The 12,924-nt window shown below is 35.2% G+C and overlaps 1 protein-coding gene across 2 annotated transcripts in view; it reads left to right on the top strand.

Annotated features, from left to right (window-relative positions):
• Positions 1-12,924, top strand: part of SLK (STE20 like kinase) — a 44,184-nt gene that overhangs the window by 10,850 nt on the left and 20,410 nt on the right. For both annotated transcript variants that reach the window (XM_016219940.2, XM_016219941.2), the window contains exons 3-11: positions 1,199-1,247; positions 1,577-1,726; positions 5,384-5,456; positions 5,614-5,808; positions 6,807-6,888; positions 7,465-7,593; positions 7,918-9,288; positions 11,707-11,837; positions 12,041-12,164. In XM_016219940.2, the coding sequence (XP_016075426.1) occupies positions 1,199-1,247; positions 1,577-1,726; positions 5,384-5,456; positions 5,614-5,808; positions 6,807-6,888; positions 7,465-7,593; positions 7,918-9,288; positions 11,707-11,837; positions 12,041-12,164 (2,304 nt within the window). The remainder of the gene's footprint in view (positions 1-1,198; positions 1,248-1,576; positions 1,727-5,383; positions 5,457-5,613; positions 5,809-6,806; positions 6,889-7,464; positions 7,594-7,917; positions 9,289-11,706; positions 11,838-12,040; positions 12,165-12,924) is intronic.

A 12,924-nucleotide genomic window follows, 5' to 3' on the forward strand; every position in this document is an offset into this window, starting at 1 on the left:
ATCCTGCTGTTGCTAGGTAGGAGCTTAAATAAATCAATTAACTTTAATGAGTCTGTGTACTCACTTACAGAATGAGTAATGATCTACCTCTCAAATTATTTTTTAAATGATATAATGCATTTGAAATCAATTTGTAATTGGCAAGCATCTGTAAAAAATAAAGTGTTATTCTATAGAGGGAAAACAAGCTGGGAGCTGTACAATTTGTTAAGATTTGTAATTTTAAAAAGTTATAGTTATTATTAGCGTGGTATCTTCTAATACAGTTGCTCAGGTCTCTAGCAAAATGTTTCCAGAGATTATAACGAAAATGAACTCCTAGACAATAAGTAGATAAGATATTTACTTGAGACTATTATAAAATAAAAAGTTGGACATTTGTGAAGGAACATTCTAGTGGGGAGGATAGAAAGTAGTGAACCAAAGCATCATAGTAAATATAAAATTACAACTGTGATAAGGCTTAAGAAGGAGAGGTACATGCTGATATGTATCACGGAGGTCTGGGAAGGCATCTATCAGGAAGTGAGAGCTGAGCTAGGATCTGAAGCTTTTGTGTTTATTTTTTTTCTATTTTTTTTTAAAACTCAAAGAAGTCTCTGTATTTTCAGAATTTATTCCTATTAGTAAAGCTAAAAAATACTACATTTCATTACTTAAATCACAATAGTTACCTTAAAAATGAGAGTAATAAAATCATTCAGGAGTGATGAAATGGATTATATTACTGTCCTGGCCCTGGCAGAGTTGCTCAGTTAGTTAATAGTGTTGTCCCTATACACCAAGGTTGGGTTTTGGTTCTCTGTCAGGGCACATACAAGAAGCAACAGGTGAATGCACAGATGGGTGGAACAGCGGGTCCATGGTTTTTCTCTCTCAAATCAATAAATTAAAAATATATATATATATTCTCCTGAAGAAAAATTCTGTGCCGGTTGTTTTAGAGAAGCAGGGATACTAAAAATGGTGATTAACAAAAAAGCACCTACTTCCAGAATGTGTTCTCTTTGTGCTTTCTCAAATGTATATCATTTAGACTCCTAACACTTTGGACAAAGGTAATCTTTATGGTTAGCATAATATTGTTTCCTTAGCCCAGGTTATTTGATAGCTATTCTTTAATCCTTCTTGCTAAATTAAAGAAAAAATACTCAAACTCAGTGTTGTGTTAGACACATGCTTTTTTATTTGCCCACAGATCCTCATTGAATTTTGTGCAGGTGGAGCAGTGGATGCTGTGATGCTTGGTAAATACCTTTTTCTTTATGTTAATATCTTAAATTATACTTAATAAAAATAAATGGATTTCAAACATTTATACATATATCTTATTGATGGGTGAAGTTCAGTCAATTAAGAAATCAGCTTAATTGTATTTTTATATTCTTAGATAATTATAATAGAATTCTAGAATTAAATGTTGAGTATAAATGTGACGAAAATAATCTTTATATATATTCAGTTCTTCTAAAATAAATTCACTGTATATGATCCTTGACAGTGATGGTAAAAGTAAGAGTTTGCTGACATGTTTTCACTGTGTAAAAATGAAGATTTGTTTACTTTTTCCTTACAGAACTTGAGAGACCATTAACTGAATCCCAAATACAAGTGGTTTGTAAACAGACCTTAGAGGCGTTGAACTACTTACATGATAATAAAATCATCCACAGAGATCTAAAAGCTGGCAACATTCTTTTCACCCTAGATGGAGATATTAAGTTGGGTAAGTTTATTCCCTTAAATAAAACATTTGAATTTGTGCTCTGAAATTTCCCCCTGAATGTATGTGACTTAATATTGTTTTGTTATGACTCAAATATGTGAAACATGGAGAATTAGTCCATATTAATCTTTTAAAATACTCCCTTGGATAAATAATTATTCATTAACTTCCAGATTTCCTAAGTATAGTCATCTAATATAAAGACACTTTAAAAAGAAAGTAAGAAAGGGTAGATGTTTATTTTCAAAAAGGCAAGCTTTTAAAAACTGGTTAATTCTTTTTTCCCCCTTAAATTTCTGTATGTAGGCTTAATACTTATTAATATATATTCAGAATATGATATAGTATGTAAAACTGCTAACTTCATTTTTAATTCTAAAACTCATGTCTAATGAAGTTCTTTTTCCATGTTTAGTTTTATACTCTATACATATGGTATCTTGGCAAAACTAACAAAGTAACTAATCTTAGGTCTGAAAAGGATGTCTAGAAGAAGTATAAGAACTATAGTTTTTACTTTTGTTTTTTATGCTGAGGGAATAAATAAAACTTCATGAGAAGAAATAGATGTAGATTTAAGTGGGAAATTAATTTCATGTATGTACATACAGATGGAAGATATAGTCCTCTTTAAGTACACCTAAGATTAAAAAAAAATCTTGTGATGATGTCTACATTTGTGTAATTGGAAGGACATTAAAAGGAAAAAATATGTTCAAAAAACCTTATTGATAACAGTGATCATAGGCATTTCACCTTACTTTGCATGACATCAAAACAGGTATAATGTGATGTACTACATTTTAACCTTTATATTTTGAAGTAAACAGATATAGGAAACTACACAGACAACCTAGCTTAAGACAATGAATTGGTTCTCTGTCATCCTCAGTTGGTGACCAGTATTTTAAAAAATCATTAATTCATGAATTATTTTTATTTTATAGGTTTCAAGTCTTCCAATTTTTATCCTTATTGAAGCTCACATTATATAATCTTTTGTTTGTTTTGTTTAAACATGTCTATTGATTTCAGAGAGAGGAAGGGAGAGGGAGAGGGAGAGAAACATCAACGATGAGGGAGTCATTGATCGGCTGCCTCCTGCATGCCCTCCACTGGGGATCGGTCCCGCAACCCGACCATGTGCCCCAACGGGGAATTAAACTGTGACTTTCTGGTTCATAGGTTGATGCTCAACCACTGAGCCTTGCCAGCCGGGTTTAATTCTTTTGGTTATTCCAGAAGTGAAATTGCTGGATCATATGGTGATTCTGTGTTAATTTTTTTGAGGAACCACCATATCATTTCCCATAGCAGCTTCACCATTTTATATTCATACCAGCAATGCATGAGGTTTCCAGTTTCTCTGCATCCTTGCAAATACTTGTTATTTTTTGTATTTTTGATGGTAGCCATCCTGATGGGTATGAAGTGGTAATGGGTATGAATTCGTTGTGTTTATCTGCTCTTGCATTCCTCTTAGTTTAGTCTTTTTTTCTAAAATGATTTCTTTATTTATAATTTTAGTTAATACCACCTCATTTCTGAGTTTTTGTAATTCTGACTTATGCTACTCTTTTATGTCTTACCACACCCGAGGATATGTTTTATTGATTTTTTTTTTTTTTTTTAGAGAGAGAGGAAGGCGGGGGAGAGAGAGAGAAAAATCAGATCAGTCACCTCCCATACGTGCCCCAACTGGGGATCGAACCTGCAACCTAGGTATGTGCCCTGACTAGGAATTGAACCTGCAACCTTTTGGTGTGTGGGACGATGCTCCAAGCAACTGAGCCACCTGGCCAGGACTGTCTTAACATTTTTTTAAGTCTGGTAGCTCATTTTGAAATAGTTGTGATATAATTTTGATCCATTTTTGGTGAATGTTTTTCTGTAAATGTATTAAAATCTTATTTGAATAAAAGAACATACTTTTGAGTAAATTAGTGTATACTTTAAAAAATACGTATATTTTTGAAGATTTAGGAATGCAAAATAGTTTTGAGTTGGTTGATATTTAAAATAGTTTCAATTTCACTTTTATTAATTTGTAAATACACAGAACCTTCCATCTCTTTCATACCCTGAACAGTACTATCCTCAAGAACCATAGTACAATACCCAGATTTTTATGATCTTACTGGATCATGTCATTGCAAATGGAAATAAGTAGGTAAAATTCTATTTTAAAAAACCAGTGTGTACATGTCACATCATTATAAGCAGAAATACGAAGCACATAGCAAACTTAATCTTCCCCTTTGCACAGAAAAGAAAGATGCCTTTTGTCCCTCTTTAGTTTATCTCCTGTTCATTGGGGCACTTAGAGAGGTATGGATGTTGACAGTAGACAGTTGTTTAGGCCTGATTCTGGACCCTCTTCCCAGGCATGTTCTGAGGGGAGAAAGTTAAAAAGAATAATGTTGATAGATTCCAGGAAAACACTAGAATAAGTACTGAGCTGACTTTGCATAAGCACAGAACCTCTTGTGGCAGAATTTCATACTGTGATCTCAACTCCTTCCTCCAGAAATAGAAGAAGCTTATAAGTAGAGGAGATGGAGGCTGTTAGTAGGGGTGAGGAGTCCTGAATAAATGTGTTTATATTGCATTTTCTGTAAATAGTATATTCCAGTTATAATATGTTCTGTTTTCTTATTTATTTAATTATAAAACATTAATTAAATATCTAATATTATGAAGGACTTTGTATGTTAGGAAGTTTGAACTTCATTCCACAGGCAATAGGTAGCTGCTTATTTGTGTTTAAGTAGGAGAACTACATGGTCAAAAAAGAAAAAAGAGAACCATATAATAAATACAAATAATTAGATTACAAAGCAGTACTTAATGAGTTTTAAGAGTTCTATCAACAAAGTATCACAAAGGTTAGAATTATAGATGTGGTTAATAATAGTAGTTACCATTTACTGAGTATATATTCTGTGCCAGGCCTTGGGGCATGAGCACTAAATGCTGGATTTTGGTATTTATTTAATTTTGAGAATTGTGTCATGTCAAACACGAAACCTTGAAAGATATATGTATGTATGGCATGAGGTAATTTAGGCAGCAATAGCAGTTTTATGTTGCTATTAATGGTTGTCTGAGCTGTAAGCTTACAAGGTGGAGTTTAACAGCTATTAAAGCTATATTGTTGCTGTTCTCTATAATTTAAATCAGAAAACGTGGTTCCTAATTTTTCCTTTGTACTGTAATTTTATGAGGAAGTTAGCAAGCCATATGCTGTCATAATGGCTGCTTTGGTATAATTTCTGTTTTTCACAGTATAGAAAAAATGTTTATGTCTATTGATTTCATTATAATGTAACACTAGTTGGCATTAGTTTTGAAGTGGATAGACTGGTTTATTTTAAAGTTACTATTTTTTCCTTCAATTCTGGAGAATTTGTGATCTGAAGATGTATAAAGATGGTGATATTAAGTATATTAATGATGGAATCTTTTCTGTGGCAATTTTTGGGATGGGTGTGGTAGAAAGAGGGTGGTCGAAGTTAGAATGGTATAGAAGTTACTTTTCTTACCCTTTAATAAGAGTGGTCTTATGAAAGATTTGATATGCTTTCCCAAACTTTGTTGACTACAGTGAACTTTGCTTAAAAACTATCGTTAACACCCTGTGTGATTATTTATTTCAAGCGGATTTTGGAGTATCAGCTAAAAACACAAGGACAATTCAAAGAAGAGATTCCTTTATTGGCACACCATATTGGTAGGTATTCATTTTTGTGGATTTACAGTGTTAGTTATGTCAGCAGTTACTATACTCATTAACTTGTCCACATAATTGGTGATACTGTCTATCTTTTATGAGTGTTGCCATCACTATTATGTTAAACATTTTAACTTTCAATTTTCTGTCTTCATAGGATGGCTCCTGAGGTAGTCATGTGTGAAACATCGAAGGACAGACCCTATGACTACAAAGCTGATGTTTGGTCCCTGGGTATCACTTTAATAGAAATGGCTGAGATAGAACCACCTCATCATGAATTAAATCCAATGCGAGTGCTGCTAAAAATAGCAAAATCTGAGCCCCCTACATTAGCACAGCCATCAAGATGGTAAAATAAACAAAGCTTTTTATTCTTCCAACTTTCCAAGGGTATTTAAATTTGTGGTACAAAGACTATGTGAAGTAGAAAACGGATTTTTTTTTTTTTTTTTTTTTTAATCCTTCCCCCAGATAATTTTTCCATTGCTTTTCAGAGAGAGTGGAAGGGAGAGAGAAACATTGATGTGAGAGAGACACATCAATTGGTTGCCTCCCACATGCACCCCAACCAGGGCTAGGGATTGAGCCTGCAACCGAGGTACATGCCTCTGGCCAGAATTGAACCCAGAACCCTTCAGTCCACAGGCTGACGCTCTTACCGCTGAGCCAAACCAGCTAGGTCTAGAAAACTGATTTTTGGTATAGTTTCAAGACTTAAGGACCATTTAAACTCTTATAACTAACTTTTCCCATAATTTAAAAAAAAAAAAAAGATTTTAGAGAGGGAGGTGGGGGGGCGGGGAAAAACAAACATCGATGTGAGAGAGAGACATCGATCAGTTGCCTCCCGCATGTACTGACCAGGGATCAAACCCACAACCTAGGTATGTACCCTGACTGGGAATTGAACCTGTGACCTTCAGGTGCACAAGACTAAGCTCTTATCAGCCAAGCTACACGAGCCAGGGCTTTTCCCATAAATTTGAAAATACCAGTAACTTGAGTTCTAAATGAAAAAAGTATTTTCTGTACTATGAGAAAGTGAAGCATATATTTATTTGATCTATACTTGTGGAATTTAATATAGAAGAATTTTTGTGACTTTTGGCATACTTGTGAATACATGGTTATACATCTCACTGGTTAAAACTTTTGAACCTGTTTACATATATGTCTAAATTGTATTTATAAATAAATAACATAAAATCAGTATTCTCATTAACTAGTATTTTTATGTTGAATTAATACTATTGCATACATAATGAAACAAGTTTAATTTATTAGAGTTTTGTTTGATTTTAATAAGAAAGTAAAATAGAATGTCATGGTTAAAATTTTATTTTGAAGGTCTTCAAATTTTAAGGACTTTCTAAAGAAATGCTTGGAAAAAAATGTGGATTCCAGGTGGACAACATCTCAACTGCTGCAGGTAAGATGGGTAGCAGTACAAAACCTTTATTGTACTATCATAAGAGTAGTATGATAAAACAAACCATGTAATTATTTTAACATCTTTTTAAGAAGAATACAACTTCAGATCCATTCATTGTGCTCTCTTTCCACTTTTAGCAGGACTTTTAACACTTCTAACAGAACTTTAAAGCTTTTTGTTAGTCTTTCCTTGAGGCTTTATACTAGATTTATATATATTGTTACTTTTTAAGAACTCATGTTGTACAGTTAACTTGAAACTTACTTTAAATTTTAGATTATGAAATTTTCAAACATACTATGTATGCCTAGTATCCAGATATAATGTGTTGTTATTTTTGACATATTTCCTTCAGATTCTTTAAAAATGGTACCGTAGGGGTTGCAGGCAGCCTCTACTGCTGTTGAATCCCTTTTACTGTCTTCCTTTCCCAGGTGTAACATTGTTTCACGTTGTTTGTATTTTTCCTCCTTACGTATTCATGTTTTTACCACGTAATCATGCATTTAATTACTACTTTACGAGCAAGCGTTTCAAGTGTTACTGAGCATGCTTTTTTTAATGATCAAACAGCATCCCTTTGTTACTGTGGATTCCAACAAACCAATCCGAGAGTTGATTGCAGAGGCGAAGGCGGAGGTAACAGAAGAAGTGGAAGACGGCAAAGAGGAGGATGACGACGAAGAGGCAGAGAGTTCCCTGGTTAGTGGGACGGGCTGCGCGGGCGGTTAGTGTGGGCTCAGGTACCGCACCTGCAGCTAAGGGTTGATTGACGGTAGCAGTACAAGACCTTTAATTTTAAAGGTGAAGGTTAATAGCAAGTTTACTCTTGCTTCCCATTTTTGTCATATGAAGTTAAGATATGTCAGTTCTTTATTTTTATAACTTCATCAGATTTACTGAACAAAGATATTAAATCATTATATATGAATTAGATAATTTTTAAATATAAATAATTAAATAACTAAATAAAACGTTTTGGTCACCATCTTGTTTTAACACTAAAATGTATAAAATCTTTTTCAGCCAATACCTGCAAGTAAGCGTGCCTCCTCTGACCTTAGCATTGCCAGCTCTGAAGAAGATAAACTTTCACAAAATGCTTGCGTTTTGGAATCTGTCTCAGAAAAAACAGAACGTAATACTCCTGAAGATAAGTTTAACAGCAGAGTTCTTAACGAAAAGCCCATTACTAATGAGCCTGAAAAAGCTGTGGAGGGTATTGATGAACATATTAATGATACTCCTTTAGAAGCTATGGCTGAGCTCCACAATGGAACAGTAATAGTCAAGGAAAGTGGGAGAGAGGAGAAGAGACCCAAGCTTGAAAATCTGCCTGATACAAAAGACCAAGAAACAGTAGACATGAGTTCAGTCAGTGAAGGAAAAGAGAATAATATGACTTTAGAAACAAATATTGAACAGAATCTGAAACCTGAGGAAGAAAGGGTTCAGGAAAACCAACAGATATTTGAAAATAAGGTTATAAAATCTGAAGAAGAAATTAAAGATACTGTGATTCAAACAATGGATTTAGTTTCTCAGGAGACTGGAGAAAAAGAGGCAGATATTCAGGCAGTGGACAACGAAGTTGAGCTTACAAAGGAAGACACCCAAGAGAATTTGGGAAAAGATGAGAAAACTCAAAAAGATGTGATCAGTGATACAAGTAATGCAATAGGAGCAAATGAGGCTGTGGATGTTGCTCATAAGGCAGCTGAAAACAATGCTAAGGATGCTCAGAGCAGTGATGGGAAAGAAATGGTTGAAGCAGGCCAGAAATTAGCAAGTAAACCCACAAAGGATCCTGAGGTTGGTGGTACTGAGGAAGTTTCTATTAGAGAAATAGTTGAACCTGATGAGATAGATCAAAAATCTGTACAAGGTAAAGGTGAGAAACAGTTAATCAGCAGTTCCGAGAACATAGTGGAGACCAGTGAGGAACCCAGGACAAATGAAGTTGAAATTACTGAGTCAAGGAGCACTGAAGAAATAGAGGTCAGAAGTGCAGTGATTCATACTGACCAAGAGGCTTCAGGAACTGAAATGCAGGATGCTCATGAAGCCTCTACTCAGACAGATATAGAGCAAAAAGAGATTCCATGTGAAGTGCCAATTAAAACAGAACCTGAAGTTACTGCCGCTTCACGGCCCAGTCAACCTCAGCCTGTTCCAATACCTAGTATTAATGTCAACTCTGAAGATGCAGAAAACAAAGGGGAAATAGGTGTTTTATCAAAAACTGAAACCATGTTGCTACCAGAATCTGAGACTCAAAAGGAAAATGATACTGATTCAGGCACAGGTTCCACTGCTGATAATAGCAGCATTGACTTGAATTTATCCATCTCTAGCTTCCTAAGCAAAAGTAAGGACAGTGGATCAATATCTTTACAAGTAAGTGCATGTGGGTCCTTGTTTGGGTTTTTCTTTGTCGTTTTGGCAATTTAGAGTTTATGTGAAACTGATGTCTTGAAAATAAGACAACACTAAATCAGTGTAGTATTTATTACCCTTATAAAATTCTTACGGCCTACAAAGCAATCAATTAAAAAGAACCAAGGAGAGAGGTTTTGGGTGAGACCTTTAAGTTTTTTGGTAGTACCTACTTATTTTTGCCAACTTCACATAAACAGTTTAATATAGTTGCTTAGTGTGATTTCGGTTCTCTTACTGCACATATGTAGATACTATTTTAGCAAGACTAAATCATGTATGAAAGAATTGAGAAAGAATAATCTTTTTAAAAGCACATTTAGGGTGTTAACAGCCCTTCATTTACCACTGGCCCACACAGATGACCACTGTTGAGTCTTCCTCAGTCATAGCCATCATTGTTGCCATGAGAACCATCGTAGGAAAACAAACAAAACCAAAAGCTAAAACCCAGAACACTTGTTCCTAAATATTAGTGTGCTAAAGAGAACAGGGGGAGCTGTGTAGAATTATGGGGTGGGGCCCAAGAATCAGTATTTATAACAAAAGATCCAGTGGAATTCTGATACAGATGAGCCATGGACTAAAGACTTTGAGTTGACAGGTGGCAGAAGAGAAGACTATAAAAATCAGAAACAACTTAGGAAAACTGACCTTAGGGACAAGACTCTAAGGCATAACTGCCCCAAATTATTACATGTTTTGCCTAGATTGTCTTCAGTTATTTTGTTTCACTGACTGAAATTCTGTTAATCTGAAGTCCATTCACTGACTTAATAGGTAGTGTAACTATGTATACTAACTTTTAAGTTACACTATAAAAATATACTAATATTTTTTTAAAATGCAAATACTGAGAGAATTAAGGTCATGTTAATTATGGATATTTTAGTAGGAACTGAAGAAATGAAAAGTTTGGAGGTTACGGGGAGGTAAATCTATTTTGGGGGCAAGCCCACTTTAAATTATTAGAGGAAGTCTAGATAGGGTGCTTAGGGAGAGGAGCGTGAGGATACTGGAAGCCTGGAGAATAGAACAATAAGAGGTTACAAAAAGGTGACTGGAAAGTACCAAAGACAAAGTTTAAAATCTAATGCGTTTTGAATTTAGTATTTTCACATTCCACTTTTGCTCCCTCTGCTTTCTAACCTTTCCCCATATCAAAACCAAGTAATTATCTTCTCTCAATACTTATGTTTACCAAATCTATTTATAGGAGTGTTATATTTCTGTTATTTCTATTTACATTTAAAAAGCATTTGGGCCCTGCCAGTGCTGCTCAGTGATTGAGCATTGACCTATGTATGATACAGGAGATTGCGGTTTGATTCCCTGTCACGGCACATGCCTGGGTTGTGGGCTCGATCCCCAGTATGGGGCTTGCAGGAGGCAGCTGATCAATGACTTTCTCATCATTGATGTTTCTCTCTCTCTCTCTCTTCCCCTCTTCCTTCCTCTCTCTGAAATCAATAAAGAGATATTTAAAAAAAAGTTACCATCACTAAAAAAAAATAAAAAAGCATTTGGATACCAGTTGAGGAATGAAGAGTTTGGTCTTAATAAAGAATGGTAGGCAGCTCTACCTCTTGGGAACACACCTGAGTCTTTCCCTCTCTCAAGTTCCAAGGGCCGTCTTTGTAACTTGTTTCCTGAGCTTATGCAGCCCCACTGGCTCACTTCTAGTACCTTTGTAACTTTCTAAATGTTTTCTTATAGTTTGAAAGAAAAAAGAATGGTAGGCAATAGCTAGCAGGCAAATGGTTCTTTTGAGGTGCGGTAGAGATGCTTCCTTTCTGTAACTCTAAAATCACACATTCATCTCCAGCCCTGGGATGGAGGAGAGCTGTTGATATTGTTGCTGATGAAATAGATTTTGATTCCCAGTCCCGGCAATGTTTAAAAATTACCTGGGGAGCCTTTTCAAAATACAAATTCCCAGCTACTCTTAGCCCTATTGATTTAGAGTCTTTAAGGGATGAGCCCCAGGAACTCATTTTTATTTTGCCAGTGGTTCTAAAACTGATGAAAAGCAGAGGTATCTGAGAACCTATAAGGTGAAAAGAGGAAGAAAAAAATGTTTAATGTGTAAAAGTTATTATGTTAATTGATCCTTACTGCTGTGCCTGATTATGATTTGGTACATGCACATCATGAAAAGTGATAATTTCACTTGAAAAAATTTAGATTTCATCTGTAAAGTCATGTGAAAGCCAAATGAGGTATAAGATGATATAACTGGTTCCACAGGTGAGTCTTACTGCTTTATATTCTTTATATGTATAGTCTTCATGGCTGTTCAACTTTTTTTTAAAAGAAGAAAATGTTTTCTATCTCTAATATTGCCCATATAAAGCCTAACTAAAGTACAATCTCACTCAGGAAACAAGAAGACAAAAGAAAACATTGAAGAAAACACGCAAATTTGTTGTTGATGGTGTGGAAGTGAGTGTAACGACATCAAAGATAGTTACAGACAGTGATTCCAAAACTGAAGAATTGAGGTTTCTTAGGTGAGTGGAGAAACAACATAACTGAAGCTGGTTTTGTGACTTCTTTTTAGTCTCTGCAAAGTCTGAGAGACAAGAGAAAGAAAGACTTGGCTACTTTTGGACTGTTATTTTAAAAATTATTTTAAAAGGTTTTTTTAAAAAAATCATTACTTCAGATGTGTAATTTTGTTATCTTACCCCGTCATTGCTTTACATTTTGTCAGACGTCAGGAACTCCGGGAATTAAGATTTCTTCAAAAAGAAGAGCAGAGAGCCCAACAGCAGCTCAATAGCAAACTGCAGCAGCAACGAGAACAAATTTTCCGGCGCTTTGAGCAAGAAATGATGGTAAAGTCTTAAGATACTTGTACCATTTTGTTAATTATGAAGTTCAGTGTTTTAAGATAAAATCAATTGGTGGTTTAGGTCTTGTTTTCTGATGCCTGGAGTTTTCTGGCTTTGTGATATGTTTTTGTCCTTTGCCTGAAAGGGCTTCCATTCCGGTCCTATCACTGACTTGTACTGATGGGTGTCCTTATTTTTCTTTGATTAAAATTTGTCATGAAGCCCAGCCGGGCGTGGCTCAGCGGTTGAGCATCGACCTAGGATCCAGGAGATGGGGGTTCAACTCCCAGTCAGGGCACGTGCCCCGGTTGCGGGCTGCAGCCGATCAGTGACTCTCATCATTGATGTTTCGATCTCTGTCTCTCTCCCTCCCTTACTCTCTCTGAAATCAATAAAGATATATTTAAAAAAAAAAAATTGTCATGAAAACCTGGTACCATGAAGCTAGTAGATGGTTTGCAAAGTTCTTTGGTGTGCCTGTTGCTGGATAATTTTTCAGTGTTCAAGTTGACCTCTCAGATTTGGAATCCAAGATTTTAAGCCGGTCTAGAGCCGTTGTCTCTAAACCTTGCTGAGTATTAGAACTTCTTGGGGGATTTTTCAAGATACCCTTCTCTGGCTGCTATAGTTAAGCTGCCATGTCCCTATTCATAGCTGCTAGATGAATTAGTGCTGACTAGTCAAGGGTAATTGTGACTGAGTCTTTTGGTTTTTACCTTGTGTTCAAAGTTAAAAAAGGAATTAGTAATGTGATAAAACATTT

This window comes from Miniopterus natalensis, chromosome 14 (assembly GCF_054644295.1).
Source record: "Miniopterus natalensis isolate mMinNat1 chromosome 14, mMinNat1.hap1, whole genome shotgun sequence".
NCBI lineage: Eukaryota > Metazoa > Chordata > Mammalia > Chiroptera > Miniopteridae > Miniopterus > Miniopterus natalensis.